This window comes from Scyliorhinus torazame, chromosome 11, assembly GCF_047496885.1.
Source record: "Scyliorhinus torazame isolate Kashiwa2021f chromosome 11, sScyTor2.1, whole genome shotgun sequence".
In the NCBI taxonomy this organism is placed as follows: Eukaryota; Metazoa; Chordata; class Chondrichthyes; order Carcharhiniformes; family Scyliorhinidae; genus Scyliorhinus; species Scyliorhinus torazame.
In genome coordinates this window covers 87,599,189-87,623,184 of record NC_092717.1, presented here as the reverse complement: position 1 = coordinate 87,623,184, position 23,996 = coordinate 87,599,189, and the positions used below count along the sequence as shown (strand labels likewise).

At 45.6% G+C, this 23,996-nt stretch overlaps 1 protein-coding gene across 8 annotated transcripts in view; it reads right to left on the bottom strand.

Moving 5' to 3' along the window:
* The window catches only part of LOC140385361 (syntabulin-like), a 194,264-nt gene that overhangs the window by 123,532 nt on the left and 46,736 nt on the right, over window positions 1–23,996 (bottom strand). For 4 of the 8 annotated variants that reach the window (XM_072467438.1, XM_072467439.1, XM_072467437.1 and 1 more), the window contains 2 exons: window positions 3,455–3,502; window positions 2,667–2,859 (listed from right to left, as the gene is read on the bottom strand). In XM_072467438.1, the coding sequence (XP_072323539.1) occupies window positions 2,667–2,859; window positions 3,455–3,481 (220 nt within the window). In that variant the 5' untranslated portion in view covers window positions 3,482–3,502. Of the gene's footprint in view, window positions 1–2,666; window positions 2,860–2,971; window positions 3,183–3,454; window positions 3,503–10,253; window positions 10,333–23,996 lie in introns of those variants that run through there. The other 4 variants (XM_072467435.1, XM_072467436.1, XM_072467442.1 and 1 more) reach the window with 3 other exon arrangements.

Below are 23,996 nucleotides of genomic sequence, written 5' to 3'. Positions count from 1 at the left end.
TTTTGGACTCTGATGCCACACAAAGTGACAGACAGCATTCAAGCCCAAATTTTTGAGAGGACAGAGGGCTTCACTCCTTAGCCCAGATGTGTCGCAGTCTCAATTTTGGAGGTTTCATCCCCAAATCTGACACCCATCATTTTTTCAGGGAGCGCCAGGGGAGAATGGGGAAGGACATACTTCACCCATCTGTGGCTTACAGAGACAGAGGCACATTTAAAAGAGTGGCTGCATTCAATCAGAAGCCAGGTTTCTGACTTGCCGGCTTTAGAAATTTAAAGAAAAGGTCTGAACCCACCAAAGAGATCTTCTTTGGAGAGATCAGATATTCTATTGGAAAGGTTCAGGTACCCCTTTGGGATGGTCAACAGTAGTCACAGATGTGTGCAGAAGGTGGATAAGGTCTGTGGAACCATTAAGCTTCCAAGTCATTTAGGTCCCCTACCCTTTAAATTTTGAAAGAAAATACAGCCTGCTGTGACTCACTGTTGAAAAGAAACATTGCTCATAATTCCAATAGACACTTGTTGACATAAGCCTGAAGGCAACCATTATAGGATTACAACTCTTCACTGCTTCCACAAACAATCATTATTACATTGCAAGATCTGTAAATTCAGTTTGATTGATAGTTCCAGGCGATTATAACGGAATTTTCTGTTTTTGATGTGGAGTTATCAATATAAATGCGTTTATAAGGAATTAGGTACTTGAAGGGAATTAAAAATATTGCATGGGCTTTAATCAATTTGCTTTTTTAAATATATTGAAGTCTGTAATCGGTATTTCAATGAGGCTTCTGGGTCTCCTGCTTGGCAAACCCAGCCAACCAGAGTTAGAGTCTAAAATTGGAATGTCATTGAGGCTCACAGTCTCTTTATCATACTGGAGTCTCCTTGGAACAGATTTTTCCACTGCTGGATGTTCCAGACTTTGTGAATGCTGAAATGGGTGGGTTGGAGTGAGTTTCAGTTATGAAACGGATTTTTCAGGCTTTAACAAACATCCCGCCCCACCACCAAGCTCAAACCCATCCCCTCTTAGGCTTAAATTTCCACATTGTGGCTGTAATCTTTGTCCAAGATGATTGATTTGAGTAATAGAATCAATTCCCATAGCTAAAAAAATATGAAAATTTAATGTCACTGAGAAAAATGGTGCTCAGAATCTATCTTCACACTATCAGATACATTTCCCAACAGCATACGCTACGGTCTTTTTATGTTATAATAGCAACATGGGAACATAGAAAATCAGAGCACGAGTTAGCCAATCGGCCCTTTGAGGCTGCTCTGTTATTCAATTAGATTATGGCTGCTCTTCTATCTCAAAGCCATTTTCCTGCACTATCTCCATATCCCATGATGTACTGTCTAGAAATCCACCGATCTCTGTCTTGAACATACTCATTGGCTCACAACCCTCTGGGATAGAGAATGCCAAGGATTTACCACCCTCTGATTGAAGAAATTCCTCTTGATCTCAGTTCTAAATAGCCTATCCCTCATTCTGAGATTGAGTCACCTGATTCTAGACCCCCCAGCCAGGGGAAACATCCTTTCCACATCTACCTTGTCAAGCCTGTAAGAAGTATATGTATGTCTCACTGAGATCATGTATTCTTCTTATAAACTCTGCAGAACATAGGCCCAGGCCCCTCACCGTACCAGCCTCCCCGAACAGGTGCCAGAATGTGGTGACTAGGGGCTTTTCACAATAACTTTCATTTGAAGCCTACTTGTAACAATAAGTGATTTTCATTTCATTTCAATCTCTCCTCATAGAACAATCCCAACATTCCAGGAATCAGCCTGATAAACTGTCATTGCACCCCACTAATGGCCAGAATATCCCTCCTTAGCTAATGAAAGCAAAACTGTATACAATATTCCAGGTGCAGTCTTACTGAGGCTCCACGTGATTACAGCAAGACATCTTTACTGCTGTACTCAAATCCTCTTGCATTAAAAGCCAGCATGCCCCTTGCTTTTTAAATTGCTTGCTGCGTGTACATGTTAGCTTTCAGTGACTCATGAACAAGAGTATCCAGGTCCCTTTGGACATCAATGTTTCCCAACCTTGTATCATTTTTAACATACTCTGCATTTCTGTTTTTTTCTACCAACAGTGGTCAAATTTACATTTTTCCACATTATATTCCATCTGCCCACTCATTTGCTTTTTTTTCCATTCAGGAAACCAGATCAACGAGAATGATGGCTGTAAGAGGCAAACAAAAAAAAGTTTGCCAAATCATTTCATAACAGTCCCCGATTAAATGTAGGGTGGATATCAGCTACATCACACCGTACGGTTAAGGGGGGAAAAAAACACTCCATTGTCTCAAGCTGTTGAAACTGGAGTCGTAACCAATAACATTTTGCCTCTGTGGTCCTCCCTCTTTCAGAGCCCTTCCAACATGTTATCTGATATCACTTTATCTTGACCTTGGCAGCGGTCCTGCGGATTGCAAAGGCTGCAGTACAGCCACAAAGCGCTAACTGGGACAGCCTTTTTTAAAAAAATCAATCTGTAAACAAGTGACAGGGAATAGGTTCCAGATAAACAGACGCTTCGTCATGAACTGGGGCGGAAGAAGAGAGCATGTCTGCAGGGAATATCAATATCGCATGGAAAATTAATACTCATTCGTCAGCACAAGGTACCTGAACAGAAACTGATGCTGCTGACGGTGGTGGATCTCCGCGACTGCCCAGAGCTCAGGTCGTAATCGCGACTCTCCTCCTCGGACAAGGGGGATTCGGACGAGGGCGATCCCTTCTGGATGTGGGGATAAGGGCGGAGAACCGGTCTCGGGATGCGACTGCGTGGACTTCGCTTCTCCCGCACCTTCTGATCCTACCCAACAGAAAACGTGTCGGTTATTGATTTGGATCCTGTATCTAAAGCAAATCACACACACCTACCCCCACCGACCCACCCGACCGAAATAGCAGAGAGAGAACGGTACCTGCTCCATGCCGGCAGGAGGTTTGCAGCTAAAGGGCAGCCAGCTCTGTGTGTCTGCAGCCCTGTCTGCTGCTGTCAGTTTCACTGTCAGACATGGTGATCAGGGCGCACTGCCTCGAAGAGAGACACCCCCTAGTTTCGCTGCCTGCCGCTTCTGAATACAAATTTCTCTCTCTCTAACTCCCCCATCACAAACCATGGAGACAGCAGAAAACGCTCTCTCATGACCTCACTCATTGCGCAACCCGTTTGCTGGCTAAACCCATCATCTGCCCGCCCCACAAAACAGCACTGAAAGTGCAACCTTCTTACCAGCGCGTTGACGCTAATGTCACTTAGCCAAAAACAACAGGAAAATGCCAGAACCGCCCGTCACACCCAAGTCGCCTTTTATACGCAGAGTTTAACTCCAGGTTGCATTTGATCCATTCAGGCATGGCCAGCCCCTCCTAAAGCTAAGGGAGGAATGATAAAGCGACATTACCTTATGATATTCATTGAACGGTCCCATCCCGCCTCTTCCTCCTGGAACCTGTCATTTGGGATGAAAAGAGATACATTAGGCGCATGCGTGCTGCTGCTGCAGAGGTGACAGCACACGTGGCACCGCGGCTGGAGTGGGCAGTGAGGGTGTGGGGCAAAGGCTGGCCTGGCATGGCCTGACTGGGACTCACTCACACATCAGGCAGCACTTGTTTACCCTTCAGCACACCTACATATCCAAATCACCCACATTCGCGCGTCAGTCACGCCCATGAGCCACTCAGATTCATGTTAAACCCACCCACATTCAGGTCCAATACCCTGGTATTCAGGCACTTTCTATTTAACCCAAGTGGACGGCTTTGCTTTTTTTTCCAAAACAAACTACAATGATTTAGTTTTTGAAAAAAAAACATACATTTGGATATTTTCAGTGTCCCACAGCGAAATGAAATAGTGGAAGAATGACACAAAATTAAGCAATGTCTCCATCGAACAACTTGTTACTCATTTTATCCACTTTGTACAGCATCAACATTTTTAGCAGTTAAATATTTCACTGGAATGACCTTTGAAAAACAGAACTTACCCCCTCCCCCAAGACAGTACTCAAATCTGAAATATTACTGCTGTCCCCTATCTCTGCCCCATTCAGTGGGGACTTTGGTCAGATATAGCATCCTGCCTTAGAAGACATGAGTTTAAGCTGCGCTCCAAAATGTGCACACATAATTCTTCTGGCACTTCAGTACAACACCAAAGCAGGTGGATTGCAATGTCAGAGGCAGTCTTTCAATGAGAAGCTAACCTGAGACCCAGCTGTCCTCTTAGGCAAAAGATCCCATGTCACTTCGAAGAAGACCACCAGTCTTCCTGTGGTCTCCTGGTCAATATTTATCTTTAAAACACTCAAGAACAGATTACCTGGGTATTTAGCTTATTGCTGTTTGTGGGATCCTGTGTGCAAATTGGTTACACATTTTGCAACAATGATTACACTACAAAAAAAGATTAATTGGACGGAAAGCATCGCGAGGTCATGAAGGGCACTAGAGAAATGGAAGTTTCTGTGATAGTAAATTACTGTACAACATATACGTAAAAGAGAACAAAAGATTATGTTAGGTTCGAACAATGTAGACATGGAAAAGTTCCTCACGTGCTCATTGTACAAGGACTAGGGGACATGTTTTAAGCTTTTGGTCAAGAGATCTAGGGTGGGGGTGGAATGTGAGGAAGAACTTTTTAATTCAGTGAGTGTTAATGAGCTGGAACTCTGCCTACGAGGATGACAGAAATGGAGAGAGTTAATGATTTCAGAAGGAAATTGTATGAATATTTCAGGGAATTAAACTTGCTGCGTTACAGAGATAGAGCAGGGGAATGGGACTGGTTGAATTGGTCTACAGAGAGCTGGCATGGATTCAGGGGACAGAATGATGTCCTTTTGTGCCATAATTACTGAATGGCTCAGGTGATGTGCAGCTCTTTGCTATCCCAGGTTTGGACAATGGTATATCTAAGCTTGGATCAGGGACATTTCCATTTTGTCTTGTAATTATCTTTCTCACAAATTATTGTGTTTGCAATGGTGAGCTCATCTTCAGCACAGTTGATGAAGAGGAAACAGTTATTATTCTTTCCTGATTGTGCCCTTCCAGACCATATATATAGACATAAATATAGAGAGAGGGAGAGAGAGAAAGAGAGAGAGAGAGAGAGATTCTCTGTTTCTATGGATATGATGATTCTCGTTTAGTTTCCTCTTCTAGAAGTCACATAGAAACATGGAAAACAGAAGCAGGAGGAGGCCATATGGCCTTTCGAGCCTGCTCCACCATTCATTATGATCATGGCTGATCATCAAGTTCAGTGCCCTGATCCTGCCTTCCTCCCATATCCCTTGATGCTGCAAGAGAGAGGAAAGTGTGTCACTGAGTATGGTGCAATGCGTTTAACTGTATCAGGCAGCTGGAATTTTGGGTATAGTTCTGGTCACCACATTGCAGGAAGGACGTAATTGCTCTGGAGAAAGAGAACAGAGGATATTTACAAGAATCTTACCAGGGCTGGAAAATTGCAGCTATGAGGAGAGATTGGATAGGCTAAGGTTCTTTTCCTTATAACAGAGGAGGCAAATTGAGGTAGCCTAGCTAGGGTAGACAGGGAAGTCTTTTTAGTCATAGAGTCATAAAGTTTTCCAAGCATACAAAGAGGTCCTGAGGCCCATCATATCTCTGACGGCCATGAAGCACCTATCTATTCTAATTCCATTTCCATCACTTGGTCCGCAGTCTTGTGTGCTATGGTGTTTCAAGTGCTTATCTAAACGATTCTTAAATGTTGTCAGGGTTCCCACCTCCACCACCCTTTCAGGCAGTGAGTTCCAGATTCTCATCACCCTCTGGGTGAAAAAGTTTTCGGAGAGTCTTAGATGGCTGTGTGTCCAGAACCCATACCTGCAGAAAAGAATTAATTGGTTTCATCAGTAGAATCAAGTGTGGGAGCATAAGCACCCATAAACTAGTTTTCCCTAGCTGAGGGGTCAATTACCAGGGGGCATAGATTGAAGGTGATTGTTAGAAGAATTAGAGGGGATGAGGGAAATGCTTCCACTGAGAGGATGGCGTGCACCCACAATTCGCTGTCTACGCGGGTTGAGGCTGGAATGCTCAGTACCTGGATCGCATCTGAAGTGCTGGAACCTACAAGATGCTGGAAAATGGAATTAAAATGAACGGCTAGTTAATTATTCTTTTTTTGGCCAGAGCAGACACCATGGGCTGAATGACCTCTGTCAGCAAAGTATTGGTGACATGAAAAGATCAGGGAAATCCAAGAAGTTAGAATATTTTCTGCTGGTTATATATTTTACGGGCTGGTTTAGCACAGTGGGCTAAACAGCTGGCTTGCGATGCAGTACAATGCCAGCAGCGCGGGTTCAATTCCCGTACCGGCCTCCTCGAACAGGTGCCGGAATGTGGCGACTCGGGGCTTTTCACAGTAACTTAATTGAAGCCGACTTGTGACAATAAGCGATTATTATTATTTTTAAAACGGCGGGGGGGAAATTTAAAATAATTAAGGCAGGGACTATGTGGCTGTGTTTTTTTTTTAAATTTAGAACACCCAATTATTTTTTTTCCAATTAAGAGGCAATTGAGCATGGCCAATCCATCTAACCTGCACATCTTTGGGTTATGGGGGTGAAACCCACGCAGACATGGGGAGAATGTGCAAACTCCACATGGACAGTGACCCAGGGCCTGGATTCGAACCCGGGTCCTCAGCGCTGCTGTCTCAGTGCTAACGACTGCGCCACATGCCACCCAATGTGGCTGTGTTAATGGAACTCGTGCCTTGGATATGTTGATGTATTTAGCAACACTGGAACAGATGTTTACCTAAGGCAAGGTGGTAACAATGGAGGACAGAACATGAATGGGTTTACATAAATTGTTAAGGGTTTCGAAGGAAGAATATACAAGGTGTGAAAGAGAGGAGTGAAGAAGCATTCATAAGGTGTGTTCTTCGTATTTACACTTTAAAAGCTAAAATCAAGAAACAAAGGTAATTAAGCCTGACTTCTAAAGACGTTAGGTCAGACAATGTAAAGTCAAAGGGAAAACTGCGGGATTCTCCGTTTTGCGGTGCCCTGTGGTTTCCCGACCGCGTGGGGCTGCCCCACAATGGGAAACACCATTGACCGGTGGGCGTAACGGAGTATCCCGCCAGCGGGTCGGGACAGAAATGTGGCGGGGCGAAGAATCCACCCTGTATTTAAGGAGATGATTAAACCCATGCAAGGGTGCTGTTTTTTAGACTCCGGCCAACAGCAGGAACAGCTGTGGAACTCCCAGCAAGCAACGTCTGCGAAGAAAGCCTGTTTTGAAAAGCAAGCTGCTTGTTTCACCTCAGAAGCAATCCTAAAGAGATGTTACTGCCTGGTGTGGTAACTGTTAGGTTGAGGCACGTTTTAAAATCTATAAAATGTTGTGGAATGATTTGGAGAGAGTTAGCTCTGAAGGTAGTGAAGTTAAGATTGTTTGCAACTGTTTAAAATTAGTGATACTGTATAGCCATTGTCTTAGTATTATGATCCCGGGCCAGATCCCAGCAGTTCCTAGGACACCGGACAGAAACCCCAATACTTTATTTAACGTAAGACTGTGAGGAAAGGATACTTTGCTCTGGGAGTGATTTCATGCACAAATCGGGATACATTATATTAAAACAATCTTTGTTACTAATGCAGTATAAATAACTTTAACCTTATAAATACAAATAGCTTTCAATTGCCAGTTAAACAATGATTATCAATACAACTACACAATAACCCTTAATTGCTATCTTTACTTCTACTCAAACAATACTCATCTCAAGCCAAAATACCACTTTAAAATACAGTTAGCTGACTCAGGAATGCTTTCTGTAAAGAAATGGCTTGGCTAAATCCCTTTGAAAAGTAATGTCCTTCAGGAACTGGCTGCAGATGTCTGTCTGCCTCAACCTACTGTTTAAACTGCCTACCCTGTTTCCAGGCAAATGTTTAACTGAACTGCTTGGAAAGAAACCGCTGGTCTGTCCACAGACAGATCTTTAACTGAAATGCATTGACAGCTTCTGCTTGTCTTCATTTCGCATCCCAATCTAAAACTAAACTCAAACTCCAGGGACTGTTTCAGCCCCTGGCTCCTCCCAGTTAGGTGGATTGGCCATGATCAATTACCCTTAGTGTCCAAAATTGCCCTTAGTGTTGGGTGGGGTTACTGGGTTATGGGGATAGGGTGGAGGTGTTGACCTTGGGTAGGGTGCTCTTTCCAAGAGCCGGTGCAGACTCGATGGGCCGAATGGCCTCCTTCTGCACTTTAAATTCTATGATAATTCTATGATAATTAACTACATCATCCTATTACACTGAACACATTGTCTCTATTTATCCATCCACCAGGGAACCCTCTTAATATAAACAAAAGACCATTCACCCAAACTTTCACAATGTTTTAATTACATTCCTTGTAGCCACAAAGCCTGGCTGCCTTGCAAACCAGGATTTTAAAAAGACACTACTGAGCAGTCATACACACACTAACCCTGGTTTTTAACTGCACCAACTGCATATCATACAATGTATCTGAAATCCTTACATTCACCACACTTACTTAAGTGTACTTCTAGCTTACTTTTTGTTGTTTATTTTATTTCTTAATAAACACTTATTTTATTAAAATCATCACAAATGCCTGGGACATCATTCTCTGAATTTCAAACCTCTCCTTACAGTATACCAAATTGCAAAAATACAATTGACAGCTGTTGTTTCAAGTTTCATTTCCGGGATCGGCGGTATGGTGGTTAGCACTGCTGCATCACAGCGCCAGGGTCCCAGGTTTGATTCCCGGCTTGGTCACTGTCTGTGTGGAGTCTGCATGTTCTCCCCGTGTCTGCGTGGGTTTCCTCCGGGTGCTCCGGTTTCCTCCCACAAGTCCCGAAAGATGTGCTGTTAGGTTATTTGGACATTCTGAATTCTCCCTCAGTGTGCCCGAACAGGTGCCGGAATGTGGTGACTAGGGAATTTTCACAGTAAGTTCATTGCAGTGTTAATGTGAGCCGACTTGTGACACTAATAAAGATTATTATTATTATTTTGAGAAAATCGGCATTTACCATCATCTGTGTCCTTAACATCTCTTTCTGCAATGTAACTATTCTATGATTTCATGGCCTTCAATATGGAGTCGGGTTTCATGGAGAGCAGTAACATTGATGTTATATTTTGCAAGTTCCTGAGAAGCTCATTTCAGGGCTTTCATATCCATAACTTGGAATATACCAACAACTTTGCAGTTGTGGCCTACACTGCAAACCACAATCATACTATCCTCAACCTCACCAAGTCCACATAGAAATGGGTTGGACTCTCACTCAATGTCACATCAATGTCAACAAGACAAAAGAAACCCCACTAGTTTTCCTTTCCCCCTCCCGGACAAGTACCTGTATCTCCAGCTATTGTTATTTTTTAGGGAGACTTTAGAAGTCATTGAATACTTCTCATATCTCAGCAATTACCTTTGTTAAAAGGTTACCCCCCCTTAAAGAGGAGATCCAGCACAGAGACAGCTGTGCCAATGCAGCCTTGCACAAAATTGCACAACCAGGTCTTCAACAACTGAAATCGCCATTAGAGGACAAGAGGTGCTTATGCCTCTATCCACATAAGAGGGCAAAGGCTTCAGGCTAGAGAGTTTTTGTTGTCATTGTCTTCTTTAAGACAGTGAGACATGGGTAACCTCTGGGAACTGGAGAATTTCCACCCCTTGGTCTGGACACTGCACCTGCATGCTAAATAATTGGCTTGCTAAGCAGTTCCTCTTTTCATAACTTAAGAATTGCACACAATCTCATGGAGGACAGAGAAAACATTTTAAGAACACCCTGAAGACATCATGGAAAAGGGGGAGAATTTGCAATGGTGCGTGGGAATTGCTGCAAACTGTGCCACATGGTGGCATCTCAGCCAAGAAGCTGCAACACACTGGGAAAATTGTCTACATAAACTCTAACATGAGAAGAAATGAAAACAGAAGGACGGAGAGCAGAACCCTGGCTGCAGACCCACCCCTAACCCCCTTCCTCAGAATAACTTGTCTTCTCTGCTTAAAGATCTGTGACTCCAAGATTGGGCTGCTGAGTAACTTAAGGACACCTAAATCATGAAGCCTTTGTTATGAAGGTGAGGTTTTATAAGATGATTACTAATTTGGACTATCTTGTTAATTCCAGATAAAACAGAATACCTTGGGGTTGGTCGGTGGTTGCATAACTCTGTCTGACAATATGCCACGTGGCTTGATTACCATGGAAATAGGTAGAGCAAAATCAAGAGACTTCCACACCTAGAAACAAAGGCAAGGACAGTGAATAGACTTTCAGTCTCCATGTTTTGGGGCAGAAAAGAGAGAGAGGAGGGAAGATAATGTAGTTAATTCTCTGATTAAATTAAAGTTTGTTTTAACGTAAAAGATACCGATTGGTCACAGTCATCGTTCCTGGGGTGAAGTATCCTTTCTTCACAGATTTACAAATTAAAAACAAAATGTTTGGGGGTCTTGTCCGTTACGCCACCAAGTGTTGGTGTCTGGTCCGGTAACCAAACAAGCCATACTGGAATTCTCAGTCTGAAATGCGTATCCTTAGGCCAACATAAATCTCACTGACATGGATCAACAATGTTCTCTCATACATGTGCAGAGGTACACTCCCATAATTGCTAATTTGTAATGTTGGCAGAGACTGTGCTGGAGTATTCTTTGTCACTAAGTTTATCAATAGCCGGGCTTAAACCACTTTGTTTATCAAAATGTCCCTTCTACAGAAATCCTTACGAAGAGGTCAATGGAAATCATGGAGAAAACTCCACACCGTCATACATAATACAAAGGAAGGTGGTTGTGCTGGTTGGAGGCCGACCATCACAGCCCCATAACATCACTGCAAGAATTCCTCAGGATAGTGGCTTTGGCAAAGCATTTCAGTTGCTTCATCAATGGCCTTCTCCACAACATAAGCTCAGAAGTGGGGATGTTTATTAATGATTGCAGTGTTTAGTACCATTCGCACGCAACCCCTCAAATACTGAAGCAGTCCGTGTCCATATGTAGCAAGACCTGGCCAACATTCAGACTTTGCATAATAAGTGGCAAGTAGCATTTATAAATGCCATATAAATACCAGACAATTACCATCTCCAACAAGAGAGAGGCTAACTATTTTTCTATGACATTCAATGTCATTAGCATCATGGAATCTCCCACCATCAACAACCTGGAATTTGCCATTGATGAGAAATTTAAATGGACTAGCTGTGCCTTCAAGAGCCAGTTCAGAGGATGAGAATTCTGCGGTGAGTAACTCACCTCCTGACTCTCCAAAGCCTGACCACCATTGACAAGGCACTAGTCAGGAGTATGATGGAATACTCTCCACTTGCCTGGATGAGTGAAGCTCCAACAAAACTCAAGACATTTGACGCCAGCCAAGACAAAGTAGTAGCTTGATCAGCACCCCATTCACTACCTTCAACATTCACTCCCATCACCCCTGGCACACAGTGGGAGGAGTGTGTATCATCTACAAGATGCAATGCAAAATTAACCAAGGTTCCTTTGACAGCAACTTCAAAACCCACAACAGCTACCACCTAGAGGCACATAGGCAGTAGATGCACAGGAACACCACTATCCGTAAGTTCCCCATCAAGTTGCAAGCAACCCTGACTTGGTAATATCTCGCTGTTCCATCACTGCCACTGGGTCAAAATCCTGGAACTCCTTTCCTAACAGCACTGTAGGTGTACCTACATCACATGGACTGCAGTGGATCAAGAAGGGGCTCACCATCGCCTTCTCAAGGGCAATTAGGGTGGATAACAAACGGTGGCCTTGTCATTCCAAGAATGAATAAAACAAAGCAGTGCCATTTGTAAACATCATTTGCTATTTGCAGCTTAAACCCTCAAAAAAATATTCAATATTTTTAAGATCACAATGAAAATTATGCAAACAAAATGACAAAGGTTTATACAACTCTGCTCTACTTCTGCTTTAAAATAGCAACATAGATTCTTCAAAATACACAGAATCCCATCACAATTAATGTCATGGAGTCGTCTTATGGGAATTGTAGAGTACAGTTCTAATCAGACAATAAATAAACACTAAAGTTATGTTTGTACATTTGCTATCATACATTATTAGAACATGTATTGATGGAGTAGAGGGGTTACAGATGTTTAAGGAAATTATGAGCCAAGTTCTTGGAATATACGTGAGCCATTAGTTATGCAATCCATAACATGAGCTAGCATATTGTCCATTAAACCTGATGTATATTCACAATTAATATGTAATTAATATGAAGACACAGCCAGAGTGAGACACAACAAAGAGTGAGTTTGGGAATTTGAAGCTAGGTGGGAATTCGAAGCTGGTTGAGGAGGAGGTGCTTTTTAACCCTGGTAAGTGACTGGTAAGTAGTTTTTCTTTTCATTGTCTAATTTATTTCTTTATTTTTTTCTTTCATTTTTTGGAATTGTAGTTGTATAAGTTAACCTAACATTTAAGACATGGCATGAGATCCCAGACCCATGTCATGCTCCTCGTGTGCGATGTGGGAGCTCAGGGACACGTCCACTGTCCCTGGCTCCTTCACGTGCAAGAAGTGTGTCCAGTTGCAGCTCCTGTTAGACCACTTGACGGCTCTGGAGCTGCGGATGGACTCACTTTGGAGCATCCGCGATGCTGAGGATGTCGTGGATAGCAGTTTTAGCGAGTTGGTCACACCGCAGATGAAAGTTACTGAGGGAGATAGAAAATGGGTGACCAAAAGACAGAGCAAGAGTAGGATGACAGGGCAAGAGTAGGAAGGCAGTGCAGGTGTCCCCTGCAGTCATCTCCCTGCAAAACAGTTAAACAGCTTTGGATACTGTTGAGGGAGATGGCTCACCAGGGGAAGGCAGCAGCAGCCAGGTTCATGGCACTGTGGCTGGCTCAGCTGCGCAGCAGGGCAGGAAGAAGAATGGCATGGCTATATGATAGGGGACTCAATCGTAAGGGGAACAGACAGGCGGTTCTGCGGACGCATACGAGACTCCAGGATGGTATGTTGCCTCCCTGGTGCAAGGGTCAAGGATGTCTCGGAGCGGCTGCAGGACATTCTGGGGGGGGGGGGGGGGTGAACAGCCAGCTGTCGTGGTGCACATAAACACCAACGATATAGGTAAAAAAACAGGACGAGGTCCTACAAGCTGAATTCAGGGAGTTAGGAGTTAAACTAAAAAGTAGAACCTCAAAGGTAGTAATCTCAGGATTGCTACCAGTGCCATGAGCTAGTCAGAGTAGGAATGTCAGGATAGATAGGATGAATGCGTGGCTCGAGAGATGGTGCAAGAGGGAGGGATTCAAATTCATGGGGCATTGGAACCGGTTCTGGGGGAGGTGGGACCAGTACAAACCAGACGGTCTGCAACTGGGCAGGACTGGAACCAATGTCCTAGGGGGGTGTTTGCTAGAGCTGTTGGGGAGGGTTTAAACTAATGTGTCAGGGGAATGGGAACCGATGCAGGAAGTCGGAAGGTAGTAAAACAGGGACAGAAACAAAAGGCAGTAAGGGGGAAAGTGTAAGGCAGAGAAGCCATAGTCAACAATCAAAAAGGGCGACAGTACAAGGTATAGTGACTGAGGGGAGCTCAGTGAATAGGCCCAGTAATATTAAAAGGAATAAAACGGAAAGTAAAAACATAAATGGTAAGCGACGCAGCAGCTTGTTACATCAAGATGTGGGTTCAATGACAAGGAAAATTAGGAGAAAAGTTAAGAGGAAATATAACTTAGGAGAGGTTACTGATCGAGGTGTTAAGATTCAAAACAGAGGTATAAAAGCCAACATAAGTGTGCTTTACCTGAATGCTCGTAGTATTCGGAATGAGGTAAATGAGTTGATGGCGCAAATCATCGTAAATGCCTATGATTTAGTGGCCATTACTGAAACATGGTTAAAGGATGGTCACGACTGGGAGTTAAATATCCAAGGGTATCAAACTATTCGGTAGGTACTTCCCGTTGTGGCGATGCGGAGCTAAGCCGCACGTTTCGGCAGCTCCCGCGATAATGGACTTTCGGGCTCACTAGAGGAGCCCCAACGGAGCTTTTTTGATCTGATCCCGTGTGGGAAGGTGCAGTAAGGTCCCCCCTTACAATATATGGCCGAGATCAGTGGTGGAGCGGCAAGAAAAGAGGCTGTGGAGCAGCGGCAAAAACGAGGGGGAAAAAGCAAGATGGCGGAGGGCGGAGATCGAGCAGCATGGGGGTCGGACAAGCAGGAGTTCCTTAAGCGCTGTGTGGAGGAGCTTAAAAAGGAGGTGCTGGCGCCAATGCTGTTGGCGATTGAGGGTCTGAAGGAGACCCAGAGGACCTAGGCGGTGGAGCTTCGTGAGGTGAAAGATAAAATGAATGATAACGAGGACGAGATCCTGGGCCTGGCAGTAAAAATGGAGGCGCACGAGGCGGTGCACAGGAGGTGGGCCGAGAGAATTGAGGTCCTGGAGAACAGGTCGAGGAGGAACAATCTCCGGATTCTGGGTCTTCCCGAAGGAGTGGAGGGAGCTGACGCCGGGGCGTATGTGAGTACGATGCTCCATTCGCTGATGGGAGCGGAGGCCCCTCCGACCCCCCTGGAGTTGGAGGGGGCTCACCGGGTCCTGGCGAGGAGACCCAAGGCTGATGAGCCACCAAGGACGATAGTGGCAAGGTTCCATCGCTTCATGGATAAAGAAAGCGTGCTGAGATGGGCCAAGAAGGTGCGGAGGAGTAGATGGGAGAATGCGGTGATCCGAGTGTACCAGGATTGGAGCGCGGAGGTGGCAAGTAGGAGAGCTGGCTTCGACTGGGCCAAGGCGGGCTGCATAAAAAAAGAGTCAGGTTCGGCATGCTGCAGCCTGTGGGTCACTTATCAGGACCGACACCATTATTTTGAAATGCCAGAAGAGGCTTGGACCTTTATTCAGATGGAAAAACTGGACTCAAACTGAGGGGATGTGGTTGTGGGGGGGAGATGTTGGTTGTATATGGGGGTTGTAAATAAGGGCAAAGAATACTTCATGGGTGGGATGATGGATGGGGATGTGAGTAGAGCTCTGGTTAAAATTCCTAAAAATCCTTTTTTCTTTTCTGTAGACGAGATTATGATGATGGAGAATGTGGGAATGTGAGGATGTTGAGGGAGGTGAGACTCGGGGATGAGGGAACTGGGATAATGGCCGCAATAGGAGCTGTGACACAGGGGGCAGGGCTGGTTCAGGAAAGCACGGGCCTTTTCCCGTGCATAAAAAGGGGGGGGGGGGAGGAAGGGAAGGAGGAGAGACTCCCACACGGGGAGATCAACGGGAAGGCGGGGGAAGCCGGGGTCAGCAGAAGTCAGCTGACTCACGGAAGCAATATGGGGGAGCAAAAGAGCTAGATGTGGATCTAGCGGGGAGGGGGGGATGGGGAGAGGGGGGGATTTTAGGGTTGCTGCTGCACTGTCCGAGGGGGAATTAAAAATGGAAGAGGTGGGGGACTGGAGGGTGCGGGAGGCGCGGGCACGGGACTGGCCTAAGATAGGAGATGGCTAGTCGGCGGGGGAGGGGGGTAACCCCCCAATCCAGCTGATCACGTGGAATGTGAGAGGCCTAAATGGGCCGGTTAAGAGGGCCCGAGTGTTCGCGCACCTAAAGGGACTGAAGGCAGATGTGGCCATGCTTCAGGAGACACATCTGAAGGTGGCAGATCAGGTCAGGTTAAGGAAGGGATGGGTAAGATAGGTGTTCCATTCGGGGCTGGATGCGAAGAATAGAGGGGTGGCAATACTGGTGGGAAAGCGGGTGTCGTTGGAGGCCAAGAACATAGTAGCGGACAAGGGAGGCCGATACGTGATGGTGAGTGGTAGGTTGCAGGGGACGGAGGTGGTACTGGTGAATGTATATGCCCCAAATTGGGACGATGCTGGATTCATGAAACGGATGTCGGGGCGTATTCCAGACCTGGAGGTAGGGAGCCTGATAATGAGTGGGGATTTTAACACGGTGCTGGACCCAGCATTAGATCGCTCCAGATCTAGGACGGGGACGAGGCCGGCTGCGGCCAAGGTGCTTAGGGGGTTTATGGGCCAGATGGGGGGCGTAGATCCATGGAGATTTGCCAGGCCTCAGGCCAGAAAATTTTGTTTTTTCTCCCACGTACATAAGGCCTACTCCCGGATAGATTTTCTTTGTTCTGGGCAGGGCACTGATCCCGAAATTAGAGGGAATGGAGTATTCGGCCATAGCCATTTCAGACCATGCCCTGCATTGGGTGGAGCTAGAGCTGGATGAGGAGAGGGACCAACGCCCGTTGTGGAGGTTGGATGTGGGACTGCTGGCAGACGAGGAAGTGTGCGGGAGGGTGCGGGAGTGTATCGAAAGGTATCTGGAGGCCAACGACAACGGGGAAGTGCAGGTGGGAGTAGTATGGGAGGCGCTGGAGGCGGTGGTCAGGGGAGAGTTAACCTCCATCAGGGCTCTTAGGGCGAAGAGAGAGGGCAGGGAAAGGGAGAGGTTAGTGGGGGAGATTTTAAGGGTGGATCGGAGCTATGCAGAGGCTCCTGATGGGGGACTATTCAGGGAGAGACGAAGTCTCCAGACGGAGTTCGACCTGTTGACCACAGGGAAGGCAGAGGCACGATGGAGAAAGGCACAGGGGGCTATATATGAATATGGGGAGAAGGCGAGTCGGATGCTGACACATCAGCTCCGTAAGAGGACGGCAGCGAGGGAAATAGGTGGAGTCAAAGATGGCAGGGGAACTACGGTGCAGAGTTCGAGGAAAGTAAATGAGGCTTTTAAGGCCTTTTACGAGGAGCTGTATAGCTCCCAGCCCCCAGGGGGAAAAGAGGGGATGCGGCGATTTTTGGACCAATTGAGGTTCCCAAGGGTGGAGGAGCAGGAGGTGGTTGGTTTGGGGGCGCCAATTGGGGTGGAGGAGCTGGTTAAAGGACTGGGGAGCATGCAGGCAGGGAAGGCCCTGGGGCCAGATGGGTTCCCGGTGGAGTTTTATAGGAAGTATGTAGACCTGTTAGCCCCGTTGCTGGTAAGGACCTTCAATGAAGCAAGGGAGGGGGGGACCCTGCCCCCGACAATGTCGGAGGTGATGATCTCTTTGATTTTGAAGCGGGATAAGGACCCACTGCAATGTGGGTCGTATAGACCGATCTCACTCCTTAATGTAGATTCTAAGTTGCTGGCAAAAATGTTGGCCACGAGGATTGAGGACTGTGTCCAGGGGGTGATTCACGAGGACCAGACGGGATTCGTAAAGGGTAGGTAGTTAAATACTAATGTGCGGAGGCTCCTAAATGTGATAATGATGCCATCGGTGGAGGGAGAAGCGGAGATAGTGACAGCCATGGACGCGGAGAAGGCCTTTGATCGGGTAGAGTGGGAGTATCTCTGGGAAGTGTTGAGGAGGTTTGGGTTTGGGGGAGGGTTTATTAGTTGGGTTAAGCTCCTGTATAAAGCCCCCGTGGCGAGTGTGGTCACGAACCGGCAGAGGTCGGAGTATTTCCGGTTGTATCGAGGGACGAGGCAGGGGTGCCCCCTGTCCCCACTGCTGTTTGCATTAGCAATTGAACCTTTGGCCATGGCGTTAAGGGAGTCGGGGAAATGGAAGAGGGTGGTTCGAGGGGAAGAGGAACATCGAGTGTCGCTGTACGCAGACGACCTGTTGCTGTACGTGGCGGATCCAGTGGAGGGGATGGTTGAGGTAATGCAGATCCTACAGGAGTTTGGAGGCTTTTCGGGCTATAAGCTCAATGTGGGAAAGAGCGAGCTCTTTGTGATCCACCCGGGGGACCAAGGAAAAGGCATAGACGACCTACCGTTGAGGAGGGCGGAAAGGAGCTTTCGATACTTGGGGATTCAGGTAGCTAGGAGCTGGGGGCTCTGCACAAACTTAATTTGACGCGACTGGTGGAACAGATGGAGGAGGATTTTAAAAGGTGGGACATGCTGCCACTCTCGCTGGCGGGTAGGGTACAGTCGGTTAAAATGGTGGTCCTCCCGAGGTTTCTTTTTGTATTCCAATGCCTCCCAATTGTGATTATTAAGGCCTTCTTTAAGAGGGTAAGTCGGAGCATTAGGGGATTTGTGTGGGCGAGCAAGACCCCAAGGGTAAGGAGGGGGTTCCTGGAGCGTAGCAGAGATAGAGGAGGGTTGGCGCTGCCGAATTTGGGTGGTTACTATTGGGCAGCCAACGTTGCAATGATCCGTAAGTGGATGATGGAGGGCGAGGGGGCGGCGTGGAAGAGGCTGGAGATGGCGTCCTGCAAAGGAACGAGCCTGGGGGCGCTGGTGACGGCACCGCTGCCGCTCTCGCCGGCAAGGTACACCACGAGCCCGGTGGTGGTGGCAACACTAAAGATCTGGGGGCAGTAGAGACGACACAGGGGTGCGAGGGGAGCCTCGGTAAGGTCCCCGATTAGAGACAATCATCGGTTTGTCCCAGGAAGGATGGACGGGGGGTTTCAGAGCTGCCGTCGGGCAGGGATTAGAAGAATGGGGGACCTATTCATTGACGAGACATTTGCGAGCTTAGGGGCGCTGGAGGAGAAGTTTGGGCTACCCCGGGAAACGCTTTCAGATATATGCAAGTGAGGGCGTTTGTGAGGCGGCAGGTGAGGGAATTTCCGCTACTCCCAGGGTGATTTCGGGAGTATGGGTCGGGGAGGGTAAGGTGTCGGCGATATACCAGGAGATGAAAGAAGAGGGGGAGGCTTTGGTAGAGGAGCTGAAGTGTGAATGGGAAGAGGAGTTGGGGGAGGAGATTGAGGAGGGGCTATGGGCAGAGGTCTTAAGTAGGGTTAATTCCTCTTCCTCGTGTGCCAGGCTTAGCCTGATACAATTTAAGGTGGTTCATAGAGCGCATATGACGGGGGCGAGGCTGAGTAGGTTCTTTGGGGTGGAGGACAGATGTGGGAGGTGCTCAGGAAGTCCGGCAAACCATGTCCATATGTTTTGGTCATGCCCGGCACTGGAGGGGTTCTGGAGGGGAGTTGCGGGAACAGTATCTAAGGTGGTGAAAGTCCAGGTCAAGCCAAGCTGGGGGCTAGCAATGTTTGGAGTAGTGGATGAGCCGGGAGTGCAGGAGGCGAAAGAGGCCGGCATACTGGCCTTTGTGTCCCTAGTAGCCCAGCGAAGGATCTTGCTAATGTGGAAGGAGGCGAAGCCCCCCAGCGTGGAGGCCTGGATAAACGATATGGCAGGGTTTATCAAGTTGGAGAGGATAAAGTTTGCCTTGAGAGGGTCTGTGCAGGGGTTCTGCAGGCGGTGGCAACCGTTCCTAGACCATCTCGCGGAGCGTTAGATGAGGGTCGGACACCAGCAGCAGCAACCCGGGGCGGGAGAGGGGGAGGGGGGGAGGGGGGGTTTCTCTGGGGGGCATTTGAGCAAGAAAATACATGAATGATCCGGAAACTGACATGTATGGGAAGAATCCTATGTACGAAGTTCTGTATCTCATTGACTTGCCATGTTCATGTCTTGCCACACGAGCTTTCTTTCATTTCTTTGTTACGGGAGGGGGGGGGGTTTGTTTATATGGTGGAAAATATTGTTGAAAAATTCTGAATAAAAACATATTAAAAAAAAACTATTCAGAAGGACAGAGTGGATGGTAAGGGAGCTGGTGTAGCTCTGTTATTTAAGGATGACATCCGGGCAATAGGAAGGGATGATATTGGTGCTATGGAGGATAAGGTTGAATCCATTTGGGTGGAAATCAGGAATAGTAAGGCGAGAAAGTCACATTATGGTGGGGTAGGCAATAAACAAAGAAATAACTGATGCATGTATAAATGGTACAGCAGTTATCATGGGGATTTTAATTTACATGTCGATTGGTTTAACCAGGTTGGTCAAGGCAGCCTTGAGGAGGAATTCAAAGAATGTATCCGCGATAGTTTCCTAGAACAGTATATAATGGAACCTACAAGGGAACAAGCGGTCCTAGATCTGGTCCTGTGTAATGAGATAGGATTGATTCATGATCTCATAGTTAGGGATCCTCTCGGAAGGAGCGATCACAATATGGTGGAATTTAAAATACAGATGGAGGGTGAGAAGGTCAAATCAACACTAGTGTTCTGTGGTTAAACAAAGATTACAATGGGGTGAGAGAAGAACTAGCTAAGGTAGACTGGGAGCAAAGACTTTATGGTGAAACAGTTGAGGAACAATGGAGAACCTTCCAAGCGATTTTTCATTGTGCTCAGCAAAGGTTTATACCAACAAAAAGGAAGGACGGTAGAAAGAGGGAAAATCGACCGTGGATATCTAAGGAAATAAGGGAGAATATCAAATTGAAGGAAAAAGCATACAAAGTGGCAAAGATTAGTGGGAGGCTAGAGGACTGGGAAATCTTTAGGGGGCAACAGAAAGCTACTAAAAAAGATAAAAAGAAGAGTAAGATAGATTATGAAAGTAAACTTGCTCAGAATATAAAAACAGATCGTAAAAGTTTCTACAAATATATAAAACAAAAAAGAGTGGCTAAGGTAAATATTGGTCCTTTAGAGGATGAAAAGGGAGAGTTAATAATGGGAGCTGAGGAAATGGCTGAGGAACTGAACAGTTTTTTTGGGTCGGTCTTCACAGTGGATGACACAAATAACATGCCAGTGACTGATAGAAATGAGGCTATGACAGGTGAGGACCTTGAGATGATTGTTATCACTAACGAGGTAGTGATGGGCAAGCTAATGGGGCTAAAGGTAGACATATCTCCTGGCCCTGATGGAATGCATCCCAGAGTGCAAAAAGAGATGGCCAGTAAAATTGCAAATGCACTAATAATAGTTTACCAAAATTCACTAGACTCTGGGGTGGTCCCGGCGGATTGGAAATTAGCAAACGTGACACCACTGTTTAAAAAACGAGGTAGGCAGAAAGCGGGTAATTATAGGCCAGTGAGCTTAACTTCGGTAGTAGGGAAGATGCTGGAATCTATCATCATGGAAGAAATAGCGAGGCATCTGGATGGAATTTGTCCCATTGGGCAGACGCAACATGGGTTCATAAAGGGCAGGTCGTTCCTAACTAATTTAGTGGAATTTTTTGAGGACATTACCAGTGCGGTAGATAATGGGGAGCCAATGGATGTGGTATATCTGGATTTCCAGAAAGCCTTTGACAAGGTGCCACACAAAAGATTGCTGCATAAGATAAAGATGCATGGCATTAAGGGTAAAGTATTAGCATGGATAGAGGATTGGTTAATTAATAGAAAGCAAAGAGTGGGGTTTAATGGGTGTTTCTCAGGTTGGCAATCAGTAGCTAGTGGTGTCCCTCAGGGGTCAGTGTTGGGCCCACAATTGTTCACAATTTATCTAGATGATTTGGAGTTGGGGACCAAGGGCAATATGTCCAAGTTTGCAGACGGCACTAAGATGAGTGGTAAAGCAAAAAGTGCAGAAGATACTGGAAGTCTGCAGAGGGATCTGGATAGGTTAAGTGAATGGGCTAGGGTCTGGCAGATGGAATACAATGTTGACAAATGTGAGGTTATCCATTTTGGTAGGAATAACAGCAAAAGGGATAATTATTTAAATGATAAAATATTAAAACATGCTGCTGTGCAGAGCGACTTGGGTGTGCTAGTGCATGAGTCGCAAAAAATTGGTTTACAGGTGCAACAGGTGATTAAGAAGGCAAATGGAATTTTGTCCTTCATTGCTAGAGAGATGGAGTTTAAGACTAGGGAGGTTATGCTGCAATTGTACAAGGTGTTAGTGAGGCCACACCTGGAGTATTGTGTTCAGTATTGGTCTCCTTATCTGAGAAAAGACGTACTGGCGCTGGAGGGTGCGCAGAGGAGATTCACTAGGTTAATCCCAGAGCTGAAGAGGTTGGATTACGAGATGAGGTTGAGTAGACTGGGACTGTACTCGTTGGAATTTAGAAGGATGAGGGGGGATCTTATAGAAACATATAAAATTATGAAGGGAATAGATAGGATAGATGCGGGCAGGTTTTTTCACTGGCGGGTGAAGGCAGAACTAGGGGGCATAGCCTCAACATAAGGGGAAGTAGATTTAGGACTGAGTTTAGGAGGAACTTCTTCACCCAAAGGATTATGAATCTGTGGAATTCCTTGCCCAGTGAAGTAGTTGAGGCTCCTTCATTAAATGTTTTTAAGATAAAGATAGATCGTTTTTTTGAAGAATAAAGGGATTAAGGGTTATGGTGTTCGGGCCGGAAAGTGGAGCTGAGTCCACAAAAGATCAGCCATGATCTCATTGAATGGCGGAGCAGGCTCGAGGGGCCAGATGGCCTACTCCTGCTCCTAGTTCTTATGTTCTTATGTTCTTATGTAATGCATCCAAGTACAAGAGCATGCATGATCAGTATTTTCTTTGTTGTCTATGGCTAAGATCATGGCTTAATTTGTTTATTTATTGTATCCAGGGGCAATGCCAAGTAATTCTAGGGTGTTGTTTGAATTATGCTTCTCACAAGAGTTCCTTTTCAAATTGTTGAGGAACACAACTCAATGAACATTATATACCAAATAGCATAATTAAAGCTAATTACAGATTCTTTTTGAGGGAAGTTGTGAAGGTACCAGTGTATTCAATCTTATGGGAGGTGGTGGCATAGTAGTATTGTCAATGGACTAGTTTTTTTATTTTAATTTTTAAAATACGTTTAGAGTACCCAATTCTTTTTTTTTTCCAATTAAGGGGCAATTTAGTGTGGCCAATCCACCTACCCTGCACATCTTTAGGTTGTGGGGGTGAAGCCCACGCAGACACGGGGAGAATGTGCAAACTCCACACAGTCAGTGACCTGGGGCCAGGATCAAACCCAGGTCCTCAGTGTCGTAGGCAGCAGTGCTAACCACTGCGCCACCATGCCGCCCCATCACAGGACTAGAAAACTAGGGGCCCAGAGTAATGTCTGGGAATCCACGTTCAAATCCCGTCACTGCAGATGGTGACATTTGAATTCAATAAAAATCTGGAATTAGAAGTCTGATGATGACCATAAAACAATTATTCATTGTTGTAAAAACCCATCTGGTTCATTCATGAAATCTGCCATTCTTACTTGGTCTGACCTACATGTGACTCCAAATCCACAGCAGCAATGTGGTTGACACTTAACTGCCCCCTCAAAGGCAATTAGGGATGGCAATAAATGCTGGCCTGGCCTGCGATGTCCAGGTCCAGGGGCTTTTCACAGTAACTTCATTTGAAGACTACTTGTGACAATAAGCGATTTTCATTTCATTCATTCATTTCATGTCCCATGAACAAATAAAAAATAATAATTGCAAGAATGGATTTAGAAATCAAAAATTCAAGAGACATAAACATTATGCAGTTTCCAATACAAGGTTCTGAAAGACAGTTTAATTTTCCTGAAAAGAACTGCAATATCCAAAATAAAATATTTCAAATGATAAAATACATTTCCTTACTATATCAACAGGGCTTCGTTTCTACTACTCACAGTTCAGGGTCTCTCATACAGTAAATAAGAATGTCAAATTGAAGTACTTTAGAATTTTCCATTCCTATTTATAAATCTTCAGGGAGTATTGGACATAATTGTTAACATCAGTCAGTTGAAAAACATCCCTCAATTTCACTAGGTTGAATTCAAGCTCACAGAAAGAGATGAAGGGTGGTGCTAAAAGATTAGTATCACAACCAGCTGTGCACAATCTCTGTGTACTGTCAGTGTTTTACTGTGCTAACTGTGCATGGTACACAGTATGAGTTGGAAAACATATAATTACATAAGGTTGTCACTTTTTAACCATGAGAATCCAGGCAGAAAACTGACTACTACTTTACATTTTTAACAGCAGGAATTATTGAATTAAAATATCTCCCTCAGTATAATGTTTTCATGAGAATAAGTCCTCTTCCTATACTGAATCAATAATTTTGACAATAAATACTGAAGTTTC